This window comes from Mycothermus thermophilus (genome assembly GCF_041956435.1).
Source record: "Mycothermus thermophilus strain CBS 625.91 unplaced genomic scaffold VTJ04scaffold_2, whole genome shotgun sequence".
In the NCBI taxonomy this organism is placed as follows: domain Eukaryota; kingdom Fungi; phylum Ascomycota; class Sordariomycetes; order Sordariales; family Chaetomiaceae; genus Mycothermus; species Mycothermus thermophilus.
In genome coordinates, this window is record NW_027191428.1 from 1,802,531 (window position 1) to 1,822,163 (window position 19,633).

General features: G+C 58.0%; 10 protein-coding genes across 10 annotated transcripts in view; 5 read left to right on the forward strand and 5 right to left on the reverse strand.

Moving 5' to 3' along the window:
* VTJ04DRAFT_2798 (uncharacterized protein) overlaps window positions 1–912 on the reverse strand; it is a gene marked incomplete at both ends in the record, with an annotated part of 1,655 nt that extends 743 nt beyond the window's left edge. The window contains 3 exons of the mRNA XM_069360626.1: window positions 41–514; window positions 634–653; window positions 716–912. Of these exons, the coding sequence (XP_069221319.1) occupies window positions 41–514; window positions 634–653; window positions 716–912 (691 nt within the window). The remainder of the gene's footprint in view (window positions 1–40; window positions 515–633; window positions 654–715) is intronic.
* A 925-nt stretch (window positions 913–1,837) lies between these two features.
* On the reverse strand, window positions 1,838–3,814 carry VTJ04DRAFT_2799 (uncharacterized protein; the record flags this gene model as incomplete). Its single annotated transcript, XM_069360627.1, has 7 exons — window positions 1,838–2,266; window positions 2,322–2,924; window positions 2,985–3,065; window positions 3,129–3,393; window positions 3,456–3,491; window positions 3,546–3,740; window positions 3,801–3,814. The coding sequence occupies 7 exons, from the start codon at window positions 3,812–3,814 to the stop codon at window positions 1,838–1,840; spliced, it is 1,623 nt and encodes a 540-aa protein (XP_069221320.1).
* A 730-nt stretch (window positions 3,815–4,544) lies between these two features.
* On the forward strand, window positions 4,545–4,995 carry VTJ04DRAFT_2800 (uncharacterized protein; the record flags this gene model as incomplete). The annotated part of the gene is made up of 2 exons (XM_069360630.1): window positions 4,545–4,569; window positions 4,745–4,995. The coding sequence occupies 2 exons, from the start codon at window positions 4,545–4,547 to the stop codon at window positions 4,993–4,995; spliced, it is 276 nt and encodes a 91-aa protein (XP_069221321.1).
* A 222-nt stretch (window positions 4,996–5,217) lies between these two features.
* On the forward strand, window positions 5,218–6,553 carry VTJ04DRAFT_2801 (uncharacterized protein; the record flags this gene model as incomplete). The annotated part of the gene is made up of 5 exons (XM_069360631.1): window positions 5,218–5,362; window positions 5,435–5,519; window positions 5,622–5,700; window positions 5,753–6,394; window positions 6,458–6,553. 5 exons carry the CDS (start codon window positions 5,218–5,220, stop codon window positions 6,551–6,553), a joined length of 1,047 nt encoding a protein of 348 aa, XP_069221322.1.
* Window positions 6,554–6,595: 42 nt separating this feature from the next.
* Window positions 6,596–7,224, forward strand: VTJ04DRAFT_2802 (uncharacterized protein; the record flags this gene model as incomplete). The annotated part of the gene is made up of 2 exons (XM_069360632.1): window positions 6,596–6,628; window positions 6,715–7,224. 2 exons carry the CDS (start codon window positions 6,596–6,598, stop codon window positions 7,222–7,224), a joined length of 543 nt encoding a protein of 180 aa, XP_069221323.1.
* Window positions 7,225–7,229: 5 nt separating this feature from the next.
* Window positions 7,230–7,580, reverse strand: VTJ04DRAFT_2803 (uncharacterized protein; the record flags this gene model as incomplete). Its single annotated transcript, XM_069360633.1, has 2 exons — window positions 7,230–7,310; window positions 7,380–7,580. The coding sequence occupies 2 exons, from the start codon at window positions 7,578–7,580 to the stop codon at window positions 7,230–7,232; spliced, it is 282 nt and encodes a 93-aa protein (XP_069221324.1).
* A 682-nt stretch (window positions 7,581–8,262) lies between these two features.
* Window positions 8,263–11,816, reverse strand: VTJ04DRAFT_2804 (uncharacterized protein; the record flags this gene model as incomplete). The annotated part of the gene is made up of 2 exons (XM_069360634.1): window positions 8,263–8,647; window positions 8,734–11,816. The coding sequence occupies 2 exons, from the start codon at window positions 11,814–11,816 to the stop codon at window positions 8,263–8,265; spliced, it is 3,468 nt and encodes a 1,155-aa protein (XP_069221325.1).
* Window positions 11,817–12,687: 871 nt separating this feature from the next.
* On the forward strand, window positions 12,688–14,914 carry VTJ04DRAFT_2805 (uncharacterized protein; the record flags this gene model as incomplete). Its single annotated transcript, XM_069360635.1, has 2 exons — window positions 12,688–14,354; window positions 14,419–14,914. The coding sequence occupies 2 exons, from the start codon at window positions 12,688–12,690 to the stop codon at window positions 14,912–14,914; spliced, it is 2,163 nt and encodes a 720-aa protein (XP_069221326.1).
* A 643-nt stretch (window positions 14,915–15,557) lies between these two features.
* Window positions 15,558–17,364, reverse strand: VTJ04DRAFT_2806 (uncharacterized protein; the record flags this gene model as incomplete). Its single annotated transcript, XM_069360636.1, has 2 exons — window positions 15,558–15,650; window positions 15,739–17,364. 2 exons carry the CDS (start codon window positions 17,362–17,364, stop codon window positions 15,558–15,560), a joined length of 1,719 nt encoding a protein of 572 aa, XP_069221327.1.
* Window positions 17,365–18,053: 689 nt separating this feature from the next.
* Window positions 18,054–19,102, forward strand: VTJ04DRAFT_2807 (uncharacterized protein; the record flags this gene model as incomplete). Its single annotated transcript, XM_069360637.1, has 2 exons — window positions 18,054–18,289; window positions 18,367–19,102. 2 exons carry the CDS (start codon window positions 18,054–18,056, stop codon window positions 19,100–19,102), a joined length of 972 nt encoding a protein of 323 aa, XP_069221328.1.
* Window positions 19,103–19,633: the final 531 nt, after the last annotated feature.

Below are 19,633 nucleotides of genomic sequence, written 5' to 3' on the forward strand. Positions count from 1 at the left end.
AAAAAAAAAAAAAAAAAAAAAAAAAAGAACCAAAACTCACCGTAACAAACCCTCGCAACATCCTCCGTATTCGTCGGATACCTGATCGCCCAATGATCCATCTTCACCTTGTCCACCTCCTTCCTCGCCGCCTTCATGACCGTATCCATCAACACATTCACCGCGCTCTCCTTATTCCCCTTCTCCTTATCCACCTCCCCGTACAGCACCGGCACGCGCAGCACCACGCCCAACCATTTCTTCCCTTCGTTCCCTTCGGCATCAAACACCCCAAGCACCGCTTTCTCCCCGTCCAGCTTGGTCTGCCCGTACAGATTGGTCGGCGCGGGCTCGGCGTCCGCCTCGTACGGCGCCTCTCCCGGCCGCCCCGGGAACACGTAGTCGGTGGAGATGTAGATGAGGAAGATGCCGCGCGCGGCGCAGGCCTGGGCGAGGGAGCGCGAGGCCTCGATGTTGAGGGCGCGCGCACCGGCCGGGTCGGAGTCGACGCTCTCGGGGGAGCGGTTGGCGGCGCCTGGGGGGGAAGAGGATGTTAGTGATATATGCGCAATTGGTGTTTTGCCCTACCTCCTCCGTTTGGATAATAGGTTGGGGCATGAGAGTACTACTAGAAAGCATTTGACGACAACGTACAATGAACGACAACCGACGGCCTGGTGATTGACAAGACGGTCAGCAGCAAGGCATACAAAGTACCTAGGCACGGCGCACGTACTTCACCTCATCCAACACCTCCTCAACCTGTTTCTTGTCCTGCAAGTCAACCTTGAGAATACTCTTCCCATCGGCTCTTGAAAAACCTGTGCCCTTGACGGTCCAGTCGTGGAAGGCAAATGCCTTGGCCACCTGCCGACCCAGGAGACCGGTGGCGCCCGTGACGAGGACTGTCTTGTTTGTGTTGGGAGAGGACATGTTTGAAGGTTGATTCTCTGGTATCTCTCTCCCTCTCTCTCTCTCGGAGGTGTTTTGATGGAAAAAAAGAGAGTGAAAATCTCGAGGCCTAGGTATGTGGCGATGGGAGAGATGGACAGGTAATGGGCCAGGGGGAAATGACGTTTCTTTTGACTCGATTAATAAAACCAAGCACCTTTCGACAGTCAATGGTTGAATCCAGGTTAAGAGAGGCACCTCAGTTACAGGTACTTCAAGTGTTGAATTGGATTGGATTCTCTGGTTCCAGTGTTCCACCGGACTGCGGGGAAGCTTCGAAACGGAATTGGAGAACGCGGGGCTCCTGCGACTTGGCTTGGGTTGGTTGCAGAATGCCGACGTCATCGGACATTGTCTCTTGAACATCCATTTGGTTGCCTCGGGATCCAAGCTTCCGGCAGATGGATCCGAACAAGTTTCCGAAAGGCACCAGTACGTTTGATGATATACATACATAGAGTTAGATAAACATAAAGTTTATATAATGAGCGCTTTGGAGAGACGTGACGTGGTAGGGATCTCTCCAGGTCTCACTCTTCAGATACCTCCCCTGTCGAGCATAGCTTGGAGATTTCTCTGTTTTTGTTGCAATGCTTGGAGAACCCGCGGTCGAGTTGTAGTCGGGAGAGACAAAGAGCCTTCTCGCCTGAATACAAAAAGAGAAACATAACCATGTCCCAGAAAAATGCTGTCAATTCGCTTCAATGCGCTTTCTACAACCACCATATCTTCTCCGGAAACTCTTTCGCCAAATTTGTTTGATTGGCTTAGGGTAGTTCTCTTCAACCAGCCTTACCTGGCCTGCTAACTCCGTAACCTTCCTTTCTGTCATGCAAATCTTTACTTTACAACCTGCTATCCTATCCTAGTCGCCCACCAGGCAGGGCCCACGTCACAAAAAAAATCATCAATCCTCGTCCGCCAACTTATCCGACACCGCCTCCTTCGAGTTATTCACCACCTTGGTCGGCGGCCTCTGCACCTCCTCCTGCGGCTGCGGCGAGTCTACCGTCAGCCCCGGAATCGGGGGCAAGTTTGGGTCCACCTCCCCCGGCGAGGGACGGACCCTGATGTCCTCAGGCGAAGGGGGAATCGTGGCCGGGTCGATGCCCGGGATGTGGATGCGCTTGGCCTCGTTCTGGTACGCGGCGGGAATAATCTCGATGATTTCGTCCCGGGGGAACTTAAGCTTCGGGATGTCCATCGTGCTGCAGTGCATGAGATAGGCATAGAGCACGCGTAACACGCTCTCGTGAGCGATGATGAGGAGGTCGTTTTGTTCGCGCTCGAGCTCGAGGATGATGGGCTCGAGGCGGACGGCGAGGTCGTGGTAGGACTGGTGGTGGTGTGTTAGCTCTGTTGACTTCGGAGCGGATGCTCAAACTACCTACCTCACCCCGCGGATAGCGGTGGTGGTAAGGATCCAGCTCGTGCTTCTCCACTTCCTCTGGGTACAAGGCGCGCAGAGCTCTCTCGGAAAGTTTCTCCGCAACGCCCGGATTGATCTGGCTCATCTCAGAACGGTGGCGAATCTTGTATCCCATCTCCTTCAGTGGATCGGCGGTTTGGATGGTCCGCAGGCGCGTCGATGTCCACACAGTCAGCGGGCGCAGTGGCACGTCAGGCCCTCCCTGCTCGATTGAAGCCAGGCGTTCCTGCTCGCGGTGCTTGAGTAGGGTCTCGGCCATCTTGCGAGCATAACGGCGGCCCTCCTCGGACAGAGGGGCGTCCGCCTTATAAGAATCCTCCTCCGTAGTCGAGCCGGCCCGCACGAAGAAGGTGGTGCGGAATTTGATGTGCAGGTTGGTCAGGTAAAAGACGATGCGGTGAGAGAGGTAGTTGAAGCTGACGTTGTTGTAAAAGAAGGCCCGTCCTGCGTTGATCATCTTGACGTAGTTGAGCTCGTCTTCGTTCATCGTCTCGAACACGGGAATCTTGGTCTCTATCCGCTTGAGGTACTGCTTGGCCGCCTCATCCGGGTCCATCCCATGGAACTATGAAAGGTCAGAATCACTTTGCCCCTCACGAGCGGCAGACACTGGGGATGCGCATACGTCAGGAGACGATATCTTCACATTCCGAGCATTCTCCTTAAGAATTTCCTGATCATCCACGTATGACTCGATGAAGAGCGTCTGGAAGGAACGGTTAACCTAGGCCGGGAAAATTGCTGAAAGGGGGGCGGGGGGGTCACTCACCTGGACATCGTGCTTAGCAAACTCCTTGGCGAGGGCCCTCCTCCCGGCCGAGGTCGGGTTCACAGCATCGTAAATGGCAACTTGTCCATTCTCATGGTGAAGCCAGGAGTAAATATCGTCCCTACACTTCTTAAGAATCTTCTGGCGGAGCATGAGGGAGGCAGGCGAAGCATTCGGATAAAAATAGTCTTCGGGCACATGACCTCCCTCAACGGTGGCACGTCGGTAGTCTCCCAAATGGAATACCCGAGTTTTGACACCAAGCCTGGAGAGAAAGAGCGTTAGGTACCGGTTCAACCGGTTGAGAGAGGATCATGCAAGTCCTACCAGGAAAGGTACCGAGCCACTGAGACGCAAATATGCCTAAGAGAGGCGAGTCAGACTTCATTCACTCAGGCAACCGAGCTGCTGGCTTACGTTTTTCCTCGAGCCGGCAGGCCAACCATGACAATAACAATGCGGCCTGAATGAAAAAGACGGCCAGACATGGTGCTGTACAGCTGGGCCGGGGCCAGGCTCTCCTGCTTGTCGTCGGGGACATCGTGGATGGCATCGAGAAACGTGGAGCTCTTGCGCCGGTAGCGCGGCGCATTTGCCGCGATCTCGGCAGTACTGTCAATGTCAGCAAGGTAAATTGGCTGTAGAAATAGGCCTATTGAGATCTGAACTCACAGTAGAGTATCCATCTTGGCAAGTTGCTGTTCAAGGGGGTAGAGTTGCAGTGGCGGCAGGCAAAAGGGGTTTGTCAACAACCACGCTGCTCACAAACAGAGCTTGCAAGAAGAAAGATATGCTTATAGGCTTGGTAAAGAGAAAACAGTTTTAGGATGCCCGGATTGGATGAGATAAACTCGGCGATTCCAGGTTCCGCGTAACGTTCCGCGAAGTGCTCCCGAAGTGGTGGTGATGCTAACAATGCGTAGAAGACACCGATGCTAAAGCGGCCAACCCCGGCACCACAACTCCGTCTCTTCTGCCGTCACCTACAAGATGGTAAGATGAGATGCTGTGGATGGTGGTCCCAATGTCTGCAGGTGGTGGTGGCAAGGTGCGAATGTCGAGACTCAAAGAAGTCGCCGCCTGAGGTGAGGATGACCTGAGCTCAGCTTGGCTGGAGACTAGGCAAGGCAAGGGTTAGGGGTGGTCGGCCCCGTGCAATGCCTGGGCAGGTTGATGCAAATGACGCACTTTTGGAGATGGAGGTGCAGCTCCCTGAGGCTCTGCAACAAGACAATCTGTTGAAACGAGGAATCACGGCTGCGATGTTGTAGGTATGGGGGTAGTACTGTGGGAACCTTGATAAGCTCGATCCAAGCCCCAGCCTTGAGATGCAGCGGACGGAGCCTGGCTCGGGTTGGATCGGGCTTGTCTCGGATGTCCGTCCGAATACAATGAGCACCGTGCCGTGGCCTACAGATGGACAAGAGAACAGGAAACAGAGGTAGGTATTTATTACGGCGAAATCATGAATTATCAGAGACCACTGAATGCATTGGCAGAGTCCCCAATGCTTCAGGTTGTCATGAAATTCAACCAGAAGCTCAACAAAGTTCGAGTCCTGCATTGCCCAGTCCATCCCGCGGGGGTCAGCCGGCTAACACTGACCAATCTGGCAGGCGGTGAGACACTGTCCCGAGCGGACCCACCTCCGGGCAGCCGGGCGACAAGACGGACAAGCAACGGCGAGCCGGAGTGCGTCACCGAGCAGGAGTCGGCCTTGGGGCAGGTGCTCCTTGGCGGTGGAAGGTGGGGCTCCCCACCTGCGCATGGGCCACACAACGGCGTCAGCCAGTGGGAAACGGCCGGGGCTGCCGCGAAATTTTTGGGAAAGAGGCAGCTCTTTCACGTCGCCGCGGCCAACAGCTAAAACTGGAACTTGGAAGTCTTCGATATCTCCCATCCGGATTCGCCATCCATCTCGACCTTTTTTTTCCCCATCCCCTGGCCCCAATTTCCGACGACGACCTCGAAACAGGCGTCCAGGGCCATCGGCGAATCTGTTCCCCTCCCCCTCTCCCCCATCTCGACATCTACGACCGATTGAATTGAGACGGCCATCTTCCGCGCCCCTCCGTCCACCTCATTCACCATGGCGTCCGCTCAGGATTCGCCGCTCGGCTTCTTGCGCAAAAACCCCCTCTTCTCGGGTCTCTCAGATCTCTACGATTCCTTCCATGAGAGGAGAAGTCGCCTGGGCCTGCCCAACCCGGGCTTGGTGGAAAACCTCTCCAAAGGTATGTGTCGCTGGCGTCCGTCTGCCATGTCCGATTCCTCTGATGGCTGACCCGTGATACCCTCTCATACAGAGGTGCAACGCGATGTCCTCACCTCCAACCTCATGTTCTCGGGTCTCCGCGCCGACCTCACAAAGGCCTTCAGCTTCAACCCCTTGTACGTCATCCTCCACAGCGCGCTACGCCCATGCGCCGCAGCCTGCTCCCATATCTCTTCCATGCCGGCTTTCCTCCTCGCTCCGTGCTGATCGGGACCCAGATTCCAAGTATCCCACCAGTTCGCCATGGGCGAGCGCTTGAACCCGTATAGTTTCGCTGCGCTCTATGGTACCAGCAAGGTATGGACCCCGGGGGAACTGACCCAATCTTCGTCGCTGACATATGCCCCAGGTGTTTGCGCAAGCAAACTATGACGACCAGGGCGGTCTCTCGGCCGCCTTCAACTGGCGGTGGAGTGACAAGTTCACCACCAAGTCACGCTTCCAGATCACTTCGGCTGCCACTGGCCAGGACATGACCCAGCTTGAGGGCGAGTACCAAGGCAGCGACTTCTCTGCTGTACTCAAGGCTCTCAATCCCTCCATCCTCGAGGGCGGCCTCACGGGCATTTTCATCGGCCAGTACCTTCAGTCCGTTACTCCGAAGCTCGCTCTCGGCATCGAGACTGTCTGGCAGCGCGCTGGCCTCTCACAACCGCCTGATAGCGCCATTTCCTACCTCGCTCGCTACAAGTCTGAGAACTTCATTGCCAGCGCCCAGTTGCAGGCCCAAGGTGCTTTCAATGCAACCTACTGGCAGCGCCTGTCCGACAAGGTCCAGGCTGGTGTTGATATGACCCTCTCTATGGCTCCCGGACCTAGCATGATGGGTATCCAGAAGGAAGGCATCACTACGTTCGGTGCCAAATATGACTTCAGGATGTCTACCCTTCGTGCCCAGATCGACACCAAGGGCAAACTGGCCTGCGTCTTTGAAAAGCGCGTTGCTCCGCCCTTGATGGTTACATTTGCTGCTGAGGTGGACCACTACACGGTACGACAGTATTCACTCTCACAAGAAGATAAAAGATGTTCGCTGACACAATTCTCCCTACAGCAACAAGCCAAGATCGGCCTCGGTGTCTCCATTGAGGCTGGCAGCGAGGAGCTTCAAGAGCATGATGCCCAGCCTCCCCCGAACATTCCCTTCTAAATTAATTCACACCTGCCAGCCAGCAGGCAGGACAGCAGCAACATGACATCGCTGTCGCTTGGACCGCCGCTCGCCGTCCTCGCCCCTCCCCGCTCCGCTCCGCACCGCCCTCCCGAGATGTTTTCTTTTCCTCCGCCTAATCTAATGTCAGATGGGCACAGCACGGCCACGGCTTTAACCAGCCAGCGACATGGACGGAAGATCAGCCAGGACTAGTGTCGTCCGCCAAGCTGGCATTGGCCTACCCGCTTCTTCTGTTTCTCTCACTTTTTTCCTCCTTTCGTCGTCATTCACGGATAGACCTTCTTTGCCACGATGGACGGCCTCGTCATGACTCAACAGATTTTCTTCCCAACCCTGTTGTTTTTTTCACTCCCCAATTTTCTTGCATACCTGGCCACGCGACCCGTAACGACTTACACCGCTTCGAGGACGGATACAGACGACGGGAGAGAAGAAGAAGGGGAGAAATGGGAGAGGGCAAAACAAAAGTATTCAAGCAACAACCCCAAAAAAGAGATGACTGTATTATAGAATTTGTGTCCTTGTGTGTGGATTGGGACGGTTCGGGTCAGTTGGGCAGGCAACATGTGTCAAGCGGTGTGTGTGTGAGAGCGTGTGGGTTTTGGCCGAAGGCGTTCGGCAGAGAGATGGACTGGGAAACAATATAGTCCTCTCAACACCCAAGAGGCACTGAAAGACATGGGTTTCGACCCTCGCTCGGTCTTCCGATCCGTCTCCCCACCTTCCCCGCCTTCTTGACGCACGCACCCATTGATAACAAACAAGGCGTTGGTGATGCCCTAGGTGGCTTGCTGACCTAGACCTGCCTGCCTTTTTCCCTTTCCTTCTCAGCCACGAAGGACCTTGGGGAGTTGATGAGGGAAGAGATAGTCACGAGACTGGAGGATTGGATGATTGGATAGGATGGGATGGGATATGATGTGTAGATATACGGGATGATACTGTACAATAGTATGTGTGCGATGTGTGTGTGTGTATGTGTATGGTGATGTGGTGTGGCCATGGTTCAACCTCTCGTGTTGGAAAAAGTGGAATGTCATCGTGGTTTCACTTGTTTCATATATATACATGATTTTTTGAGACCCAGGGGATTTCCATGATTAAGCCAACTACTGCCGACCTACCTGGTACCGACCTACCTTACTACATACCTGCCTGGGTATCACTCAACCATCAACAATAACCATTCATCACAAAATATACCTACCTTAGGTACCTGGCCACCACCCAAATAACAACCATGTATGCCCTCCCCTGGATGATAAAGGACGCATGGTAACCGGACTTCTAGGTCCATGCCTACTACGGTAGATACCTAAGTACCTACTACCTAGGCGAAGCACTACATGAGAAGCATAGAACCCGGACAAGCATGAACCGGTCAAACCAGACGGACATACATATATATTATATTTGTATACCCCCGCAACCAACCAACGAACCAACCAACCATCCATCCATCCCCGCCACCAAACATGCACCGGTGCAAAATATCTAACTCCCGTCGCTCAGAGAATAATAACCTTAGGTTATAGGAATGGGGAACCTGGTAGTACGTAATAACAACAATGATAACCAACTTATCCTTTTCTGTAAACTAACCCTCACCACTACCACCGCCGCCGCCAACCCACCCACCTCATCATTTCCTCATAGTAACCCCCCCGACCCAACGAAATGGAGACTTAACTCCCCGCCGAAGGTCCCTCCTCCTTCTTCTCCCCTGCTTCACCACCACCACCACCACCACCACTTCCCCCTTGCTTAGGTGACGGACTCCTCGCCCCGGGACTCGGCGTCTTCTCAGCGGCTTGGGTCGGGGGGTTAGTTGACGCTTGTGGCGGCGTCGGGGTTGATGTCCTCGTCGCCGCCTCCTGCTGCTGCTGAGGTTGCGGTTGCGGTTGCGGTTGCGGTTGCGGTTGTGGTTGCGTCTGTGATGGCTGCGGGGGAGGGGGTGATGGTGCCGTGATCTTTTTGTTCCGGATAATCGACGCCAGGTAGTCGCCCGAGTCTTCGAAGCCGTCAATCTTGCCCAGGCGGGATTGGAAGAGCTCGACGTCGCGGAGCATTCTGCATGTTTTGGGTATTTTGTTAGCACTCTATTATATAGTGCAGCAGATACCGGTTTGATGGCGGAAGCTGGTGTTAAAACGAACCTTTCTCTCCCCTGCTCCGTCTCCAGCTCAACCGACTGATACGCCGCGCCAAACGTGTCCTTATAATTCTGAAACACAGGCACCATAATAATCCGCACGGTGCCCTCGGGGAGATGCTTGACCAGGTTCTTGTGCAGCGTGGTGGTCTCCTTGCACAGCGTCTCCATGTACTCGTTGTGCGCCGTCGCGGGCTGGTCCCACGGCACGGCGCGCAGCTTCTTGGTCCCCGCGAGCGCGCGGCCGCTCATAATCTCGACGAGCTTGTCGTAGATGTTGTTCTGGTGCTCCTGCAGGGCGCGGCGCACCTTGTCGTACTCGGCCATGACGGTCGGGGCGGCGGAGCCGGAGCACTGGCGGCGGACAAACTCGCGGATGTGCGGGATGACGGCGGCGACGAAGGCGAGGGCCTGCGACGCCAGGGCCAGGTGCTTGGTGGTGATGTTCTTGAGGCCGGCGGAGCGGGTGGCGCCGGCGCCGAGGATGAGCTGGGTGCAGCGCGAGTTGAAGAGCTGCAGGTAGGCGATGAGGGACGGGGAGATGTCGGCCGTCATGGACGGGATGGCGCTCATGAGCCGCAGGAAGCGGGCCATGCCGTGCATGCACGAGATGGCCGAGTTGGGGAGGAGGAAACTCTCCGAGTCGACCACGGCGCTCCGCGTCTTGGCTTTTGTTGTGCCGTTGGCGGGGGCCGAGAGGACGTCGGGCTCGCCGTCTGCCGCCTGCGTGTCCGGGTGTGGGATCCATATTTGAATGCCGTCTGCCCAGGCCGCAGCGTCCCTGGTGCTGAGCTCGAGGATCTGGGAGAGCAGCTCCGCATCCTTGTCCCCGAAATCCGCCGCATTCCACTGGTCCGACTCCATACCCTGTGCCAGCTTCTGGCTTTCGAAATCTCCGTGATACTGGATGAACTCCTTGATGTGACCGTTGACGACCGTCTTGAGGGTAGTGCCACTGCGGCCCGAGATGGCCTCGCACTCGTTGGCGAAGTGAAGGTTGAGAGTGAAATAGCGAAGGAACCAATCCAAATCGAGGCGTTTGCTCTGCTCGGCACGCACTCGCAGCACCTTGACGACCTTTTCTTGGGCGACGTCCACCGCCTGGCCCATCAGGTTCGCAATGTCGATGGCCCGGTGAATCTCCTCTTGAGCCTGCTGGGCTTCCGCTGTTGGAGGCCGGGCCGTGGGGCTGAAGGGCGGCGACCGCAGCGGGGGAGACTTGAGACCCGAGGGCGGTTCGCCAATCGAGCTGGCTACGTCCAGCAGGACCTTGACTTGAGTGCTGATCCTCCTCAACGCCTCGGCCACGCCGATGTATATGTTGGTTAGGAGATCCTCGGCATCCTTGGGATCGAGGGCACGGAGGTTGCGAGCCAAAGTGATGGAGCGCTCTTGCTGTGACCGTCCCTTGCTGCCGCCACCGCGCGTCGACGTCGACATCATGGACTCGGCGTCATCATCCGTGGAGCTGGGCATTTGGCGTCGGATGATGGTCCTAATTTCGCGCAGAGCAGCATCTCGGTACGCAGTCGCGGCAGCCGTAAGGAACCTTGCGCGCTGGAGCCCAGTCAGGCTCTCGCGTAGTTCCTTTCGAATAGCCTCTGTCCCAGTCATGTAGGATGGGAAGGCCGAGGGTTCGCGGCTGTGGACGCCACGAGTGCGGGAGTATGCACTGCTCCAGCGCATCAAAACCTCTTGCGACGATACATTGTCGACGTGGTTCCGAAGATCTGTGAGCAAAGTGTTGAGGAACTTTGTCTCGTACGACTTGCCTATGCGGAGGCGGAGGGTATCAAGATCGCTGCTCACGCTCTGCAGAGCCATGGCACCCCGAAGATCCCGCAGCTGGTAATCGGGCTTGCTGGCATCGATAACTTCACCAGCCATCAAGTTCTCGACTGCGTCGATGTTTTCGAGCGCCTCATTCAGCTCGCCAGCGTCGACCAGGGACTCGCAGACGGCGACCCCGTCGACGATCTGCCTCAGCTGCATGACAGCATCGTGCAGCTGCTGAACGTTTTCTCGTCTCCGACGTTGCTGGACCAAGTGAAGTCCGCCAGCGACCATTTCCTCGTCGAGAGCCCGTAGATCCTTCCTAAGAGCTTTGATCCGTTCGACAGAGTCGGCGGCCTCGGCGTGCAACTCGCGGAGGGCCCCCAAGGCGGTGAAGAAGGTGGTGGAGGCGGTCGATATGGACTGGATGAGGTGCATCTCGACAGTGTCCATGTACCACGACAACTTCTCCTGCAGAATGGCGTTGGTAGCCAGGGCCTTGCGCGGCGCGGGGGCCTGGCCATTGGGCTGCTTGCCCTTGTCATCGGTGGTTCCTGGAGCTGGCCGGACGACTTCGGAGCGCTCGCTGACGACATCGAAGATGCGGGGATTTTCGAGGCGGAAGTCCTGGTCAAAGTACACAGGAGGGATGGTGGAGAGGGGTGGCGGACCCTGGGCGGCCGCCCTCCGCGATCGCGAGCTCGGAGCGCGCGGACTCGAGACGGCGTCGAGGGCCGAGAGGGAGTTTAAGGAGGCAGATGATGTACGTCTTGATGACAAGCCGGTACGCTTGGGTCCCGGTTGCAGATACCCCTCGTCCGGCGGCTCCTCTTCGGGCTTCGGTTTCCGATGCGTCACGGCCGACGCCTGGTCGTCGTCTGCCTGGATGCGCCGGAGCTGCTCGTACAAAGGGCCGACCTCGGACAGGTAGGGTTTAAAGTCGTTGGGATCGACATGGGGGATGTTGGTAAGGGTGACTGGGGGGATGTCTTTGGAGGTGGGCGGCTTGTGGGCGCTCGAGGCGGGGGGTGCGGTATGGGGGAGGAGGCCGGTCCTCACGATCGGGGGCTGCAGGAGGGTTGAGATGGCGTTTTGGCCCCATTCGTAGACGGGGCCGGACGAGGTCGCGGTCCACGAGTCGAGCGAGCCGCCGATGGAGGGGATGGAATGGATGGAACTGGCATTCGAGCCGCGGCGCTGGGCCGGACGTGGGGCGGCGGCATGAGGGGCGGTGCCGTGAAAGGGGAAGTCTTGTCGCGATCTCGTCGGCGACAGGCTATCGACCGACTTGCGGGCGCCTTGGTTTGAGTACATGACGGCTCTCCGAGTCTCCCCAGCCACGCAGCAGTGTTCCTGTGCTGTTGGCGACCATGCAGGACGGCAGGGAGAGTTCAGGTAGGGTCAAAGACGATTCGAGGAGGTCGGACACTGACAGCGTTACCGGGGGATCATGGTCGGGGCCAGGCCGGGAGAGATTACGGAAGTGGTTTTCAATCGACAGAGCTTTCGGATTGGTAGCAATTCGGACGACGGGAATCGGATCGCAGTGGTGTGTATGTCTGGAGTTTGGGTTGGATCAGGTGTTGTTGAGGCTGACCGGGAGTTGAATACACGAAGCTGTCTCTTTGGAAGCAGAGCCACAGCTGCTCCTGGCCTGGAGCGGACGTTGATGTGGCCAGGACTGGCCTGCCAAGAACTTCCCAACCCGGCGTGTGGGTGTCTTGTACGTAAGCCCCGTATCGATTACGACCCGATACGCGTAACACTCGTACGCTGTATCGTACGGCTGTACCGAGCAGATGGTTGACTCTTGGCCACTAACAGAGTGGCCCGTGCTCCTAACGAGCCCCGCGGCTTCAGCTCTTTTCTGTTCGTGGCAGCTGCTGAACGCCGAGACTCAGGTGTGGGTCCAATTAAGATCCCTGCCGGAAAACGCGTCCTGGCGCGTGTCTCTGGCACGTTAACGCGTTTTCGCTGCCCCACCATTCTGTGCTTGTGCCTCCCACCGCCAGTGGCCGACCTCCACACGAACTACCTATCGCTATCACTGCCCAAGTCAAACTCACAAATCCCACCAAACTTCTCCTTTTTGTTCCCCTTTCCCCGCCAATTCATCACAACAACCCCTCCTCTTTTTTATTTTGTTTTCTTTGTTCTTTTTGACACCACTCCGACTACTTCCACCATGGATCGCCAGTCGGTATTTTCCAGTCACCTCTACGGCCCAACAGCCGAGACCGAAGACTCCAACACACACATCCGCAAGCTGCTCGAGTCCTTTATTCTCGATTTCCGCCTCGACAACAGCTTCATCTACCGAGACCAGCTGCGCGAGAATGCCCTGCTCAAAAAGTACTACTGCGACGTCAACATCGGCGACCTCATCAAGTTCAACGAGGAGATTGCCCACCGCCTGGTGACGGAGCCCGCAGAGATCATTCCCCTGTTCGAAGCCGCCCTCAAGCGCTGCACCCACCGCATCGTCTACCCCCACGACCCCAATGTCAAGCTCCCGGACCACCAGCTGCTGCTGCACTCCAATGCCGAGCACGTCTCCATCCGCAACCTCGACTCCATGACCATCGCCCGCCTGGTCCGCGTGCCCGGCATCGTCATCGGCGCCTCCGTCATGTCCTCCAAGGCCACCTCCCTCCACATCGAGTGCCGCACCTGCGGCCACACCCAGGACGTCCCCGTGCATGGCGGCTTCAGCACCGTCACCCTGCCCAGGCAATGCGGCCGCTACCGCGCCCCAAATGACCCGACCGAAAAGTGCCCTCTCGACCCCTATTTCGTCGTCCACGAAAAGTCCAAGTTTGTCGACCAGCAGATCATCAAGCTCCAGGAGGCCCCCGACCAGGTGCCCGTGGGCGAGCTCCCCCGCCACGTCCTCGTCTCGGCCGACCGCTACCTCGTGAACCGCGTCGTGCCCGGGTCTCGCTGCACCGTCATGGGCATCTTCTCCATCTACCAGAGCAAGGGCTCCAAGGGCTCCACGAGCGGCGCTGTGGCCATCCGCACCCCGTACCTGCGAGCCACCGGCATCCAGACCGACATCGACCAGACCGCCAAGGGCCAGGCCGTTTTCTCCGAGGAGGAGGAGCAAGAATTCCTCGAGCTCAGCCGCCGCCCGGACCTCTACAACATTCTGGCCGACTGCATCGCCCCGTCCATCTACGGCAACCGCGACATCAAGAAGGCCATCCTGTGTCTCTTGATGGGCGGCTCCAAAAAGATCCTCCCGGACGGCATGAAGCTGCGTGGCGACATCAACGTGCTGCTGCTCGGCGACCCGGGTACTGCCAAATCGCAACTCCTCAAGTTCGTCGAGAAGGTGGCGCCCATCGCCATCTACACCTCGGGCAAGGGCTCGTCGGCAGCCGGTTTGACGGCGTCGGTGCAGCGCGACCAGTCGACGCGCGAGTTCTACCTCGAGGGCGGCGCCATGGTGCTCGCCGACGGGGGCGTGGTGTGCATCGACGAGTTTGACAAGATGCGCGACGAGGACCGCGTCGCCATCCACGAGGCCATGGAGCAGCAGACCATCTCCATCGCCAAGGCGGGCATCACCACCATCCTGAACGCGCGCACCTCGGTGCTGGCCGCCGCCAACCCCATTTTCGGCCGCTACGACGACATGAAGACCCCGGGAGAGAACATTGATTTCCAGACCACCATCCTGTCTCGTTTCGACATGATCTTCATCGTCAAGGACGAGCACGAGCGCGGCAAGGACGAGCGCATCGCCAAGCACGTCATGGGCATCCACATGGGCGGCCGCGGCGTCGAGGACCGCGTCGAGTCCGAGATCCCCGTCGAAAAGATGCGTCGGTACATTAGCTATTGCCGATCGTAAGCCCACTTCCTCCCCTCTAAACCCATCGTGTTTCACTGACTAACCACCTATTTCCCACAGCCGCTGCGCCCCGCGCCTCTCCGACGCCGCCGCCGAAAAACTCTCGTCCCACTTCGTCGCCATCCGCAAGCAAGTCCACGCGGCCGAGCTCGAGGCCAACGCGCGCTCCTCCATCCCCATCACCGTCCGCCAGCTCGAGGCCATCGTGCGCATCACCGAGGCCCTCGCAAAGATCACCCTCTCCCCCGTCGCCACCGAGGCGCACGTCGACGAGGCCATCCGCCTCTTCCTCTGCTCCACCATGGACGCCGTCAACCAGGGCGCGGGCAGCCAGGGCAGCCGCGAGCTCAACGAGGAGGCGGCGCGCGTCGAGGCCGAGCTCAAGAGGCGCTTGCCCATCGGGTGGAGCACCAGCCTGGCGACGCTAAGGAGGGAGATGGTGGAGGGCCGAGGATTCAGCGAGGCGGCGCTGAATAGGGCGTTGATGGTCTTGCAGAGGAGGGATACCATCATGTTTAGGAACGGGGGGGCGCAGGTGTATCGGAATGGAGCGTAATTTCTGTTTTCTTGGGGGGTGGAATGATGGGAAAGAAAGAAACCTTGTTGGGAAGAGAGCGGGAAAAAGAGGTCTGGTTATTTCTCTCTCTGAGTATGAGAATGAGGATGAATGGATGTATGTAATACATTGGTCGGTCGGGGGTTCATTCAACGTTTTGGTAGGGGGCATGACTTCGGGAGTGCAATGGGGCGCTGGGCGCATGGCAGACGGCATTGGTTGGGATCATTATGAGTACGATCATGGGTGGAGGGATAGGGATATAATGTTGAATGAGTAAAGTTGATGATGGATTGTTTAGATCATTACGAATTACTCGGGAATCCAGTCCGTAAGGTTGGTGAGATGAATAATTGTGCTGCGATCTTCCGTCATGGGCCCATGACGGGTGGTGGTTCGGACAGGAGTTTTGACCTTTCATCTATTAATACCCTCTGGTCATACTAACCCCCGCCCCCCCATGTGTACTTATACATATCAATACGGGATGCCGAGCTTGAATTCCGAGTTTATAAGGATAAAGATTCCACATTGAAACTTTTTGTGATGCTATCAGCATACTATACATAAAACCCTCAACACGCACAGCGAACTCAACAGCATAATACGGCCTACGCAACGCTACCCCCTCTAAGTAACGAGATCAGGCATAAGCAACAGTGTTATCCTTCCTCATCCGGCCCGTGATGCCCAAGGCAGCCTCTCCGCCAACGACGCAAGGTCCACGGACAACAATCTGCCGTCAAGTCAGCCATCCGTGCGGGGAAAAAAAGCAGGAAATGCGAACATCATGAGTATCAACTGAAGGGGGAAAAATAACTCACCTCTCCCCTACTCCCCGAATCATCACTCCTCAAGTTCCCTTTATCCCTAAACAAAATCTCCGTGCTCGTCACCGGCGGTCCAAAGTGCACTCCCTTCCCGCTCTGATCATCCTCCTCCGCATCCCCGTCCCCAACAAGACGATAGTCGTACAACCCCGTCTGCGTCACGGCTCCCGCCACCTTGGGCGCGGAGAGGGCATACACCACCCTCGCGCCCGTCAGCACACGCAAATCAGCCAAGACGGCGGTCGACAACTTAGGGGTGCCGGCACCGACGCGCTCGGCGGTCAGGATAAGACGGAGCTTGCTGCTGTTTCCCGTTGACGACGAAGACGCGGCGGGCGGCATGGCGCCCGAGTGAACCAGCTTTCTCAGGCGCGAGGCGTGGAGCCAGCGGGCGAGGAGCGAGGTCCGCACCTTGGCGGCGTCCTGTTGGGTCTTGAGCAGGGCGGCAGGGGTGGCGACGAGGACGGTTGGCTCGACCCCCTCGGCGGCGCGCACGGCAGCGGCGAGGTCCTCGGCGCCGGGCGCGGCGGAGCTGAGAGCGATGCTGGCGTTGGAGAAGATGGCCGCGAGAGTGAGCACAAGAGTGTGCGTGTTGGCAAGCGAGTCGGCGGGGAGGAACAGGTCGCGAGGGCCCAGACGCTGGGCGGTCGGGATGGCGGCCAGCTGGGCGGCGATGCCGGAGACGAGGTTGGCGGAAGTGAAGCGGACCAGTTCCTCTTCCTGGCCGGGTTGGGAGTCCCAGAAGACGGTGACGTCGGCCGGGGGCTTTTGGTCCTGCAAGGGTGGGAGTTCCTGGCCGGCGGAGGCAGGGCTGTCGTTGACCACATCCTGCCAGGTAGAGACGTTGATGGAGGAGCCGACGCCCTTGGGGACCTCGTTCCAGTCGAGGTGCTTGTTGCCCTCGTCGACAACCCAGACGACGCGGCGGAGGCCAGGGTAGGTCGTAGCGACGAGGTCGAAGGGGAAGGTGCCGGGTTCGGTGACCACGGTGTCGGAGTCGGAGCGGCGCAGCATGGAGACAACGGCGTCGTCTGGTTTGCCGAAGGGCAGGATGACAGCCTCGAGGCCGTAAAAGGCACAGGCGAACAGAGCGACGAGCAGCTCGACAGAGTTGGGCAGGTAGATGGCTACCTTGCTGGCGCCCTGATCAACCAGGTGCTGTCCGATGAGGTTGATCTGGCGGGTGAGGGAGTCCAGAGAGTGCTCAACGACCGTGTCGGTGCCCAGGATGGTCAGGAAGCGGCCGGTGGCACCCTTGTGCGGGCCATCGTCCTGGACGCCGTAGATAGCCTGGCGCCAGACATCGCGTAGGTCACCATCGCGGCCGCGAGCCCACTTGGAAGCGCCAGGCTCCTTGACGTTGAGGCTGGCGTTCAAGGGCATTCCGTGAGGGGCAGCATGGCAGCGGTAGACGGGAGACTCGCCCGGGTAGCGCACAGGAGAGGCCTGGGCCTGGCGAGCGAGGAGGAAGGGATGCAAATCCGGGTCCTGGCGGGTGGCCAGCTGGTATGTCAGAAAGCCGATAAGAGCCGTGGAAAGGATGGTACTCCAGAGGTTCCATTGTCCGAAGAGGCCGGTGATGCCCTCATCGAGGGACACGAGGACTGTCGCGAGCCCCATCTTGGATGGATAGACGGGCCCAGCCCGATGCTCTGAGTGGGGGTGGGGTTGATAGGTATGTCAGTCCCTTCAGTTGGGGATGTTTCTGTGCGTGGTGGAAGAATGAAAGGGAGCAAGTTGGAGGTTTTTGACTTGCAGGCTGGAGAAGCTTCAGGTTGAAGGGAAGAAGCTCCAGCTTGAGCTTTGGGACTTGGAGGAAAGTGGGGAATGCCGTTATGTCGTTGATGCCCTGGACCTTCCCGTCGGAGCTCCTGCAGATGCCGATGCGGACGCAGCACCTTCCGCAACGTCAGATCCACAGAACCCCAGACAGCCTGCCCAGGTGTCCCACATGTGCCCCACAGCTGGCGGGGACCCACTCCTGAGCAAGCTCCGGGCCGTCGCCAGGGAATCCACTTGTTGACTTTGGTCGCGCCAGAAACAGAAACGCGGCAGCTTTCACTTCGTCTTCTTCGCAACATCATCGACCAGCCGCACCATCTCGGATCAGCGACGCTCGCTGCATCCGACGAGGCCACTCGGCCACTCCGTTTTTACTAACCTTTCAGCAGCAGCAGCAGTAAAGCAGCACTGTTCATTATTTTCTCAAAGAACGACAACAACACGTCGACTCGCCATCCTCGACACTTTCACCGTCCGTCGCCAACCACAACAAACCGCCAATTCGGCACCCCTCAAAACCAGAAGCCATGTCGTCCTCCTTGACACAGGTCAAGGCGACACCCGTCAAACAGATTACACCCTCCCGCGCCGCCACCGAGAGCCCCGGCAACTGGAAGCATCCCCGCCTGGCCGAGATCACGCGTCGCCAAAGCAAAAACATCTTCTCCGAGAAAAACGCCCGCCAAATTGCCTACAATGTCGCCGCCCTTGCCATCATCGGCGTCGTGCGCAAAGCCGTCCTTCCAGCCCTCCCATCCTGGGTGTGAGTCTCTTCCATCCCAACATCCCATTCCACCACGACCACCAACCAAAAACTGACCGATCTCACCCTTTCTCCAGCATCGGCCCCATCCTGCGACAATACGGCTCCTTCATCTACACCACCCTAATCCTCATCCCCCTCCTCAACATCGCCCTCGCCCTCCTCCCCCTCGTCCGTCCCAAGGACGACCTCTCCGACATCCCCCTCACCCCGGCCCAGCGCAAGCTCCTCGGCCTCCCTCCCAGCTCCCGCGCCGCCAGCCCCGGCCCCGACTCTCCCGCCGCGTACAGCACCCCGCCGCGGTACTCTCGCACCCCTTCCCTCGCCGGCTCTCCCGCCTCCACAGCAGCCGCCGCCAGCTACTCTGGCTCACCTCTCTCCAACTTCGGCAGCCCGCTTAACGCAGGCTCCTCCACCCAGCGCTACCCTTCCCCTCAGCGCTTCGGCGGCGGCGGCGGCGCCGGCACGGGGCCTTCCCCCTCCAAATTCGCCCAGTCATACACCTCCCCCTCTCCTTCCTCCGCGGCAGTCGTCGTCAGCCCGCTGCTGCACAAAACCCTGAGCAACAACGCAGCAGCAGCGTCTTCCTCCTCCTTCTTTGGCGCATCCACTTCGTCTTCCACCTTCGGCGCCTCCACATCCTCCACCAGCCCGTCCTCCTTCGGCGCCAGCACCGCCTCCAGTTATTTCGGTGAAGGTCCCGCCACCCCGACGCCCGCCGGCAAGAGGTCCAGCGTCGGGCTGAATAGCAAGTGGTTGTACGAGAAGGGGAGGAGGAGTTCGGGGAGTTGGTTGGGGAGTTCGTTGTCTTGAGTTTTGGAGAGGGAGAAAAGAGAGAGAGAGAGAGAGAAAGAGAAACAAACAAGCAAACAGCGAATGGTGGTGGAGTCAGGGAATAAGAGAAGCAAGACGAGCTTACTGCTGTGTCGGAATACTTTTTCCTGGGTTTAGGTACTTGGAAGTAGATGGTATATAATTGAATCCGAGAGTTGTACGCTTTTCTTTCCATGATCTTCGTCCAGACTGGCAGCAGGTTAGCGAGGTTTTGGGTGGTTGGGTTGGTTGGTTGGTTGGAACAGAGGGTGAAGGATGGAGGGTGGGTGGATGGGGCATGTCGAGGCGTACAGATTCATGCCTACTGCTACTTCTTGAGTCGGAATTGGTTGTTGGCTCTGTTTCGCTTTCCGGACGGCCGGATGAACGGAACAAAAGGGATGAGTGAGGCCGGGCTGGGCCGGGCTGGGCTGGGCTTTTGATGAGTAGGTGTCAAAGACATTGTAAATATGTACAAGTACATACAACCGAAGTCTACCTGAGGCACCAGCCCGAGTTCGTAGAGAGCGA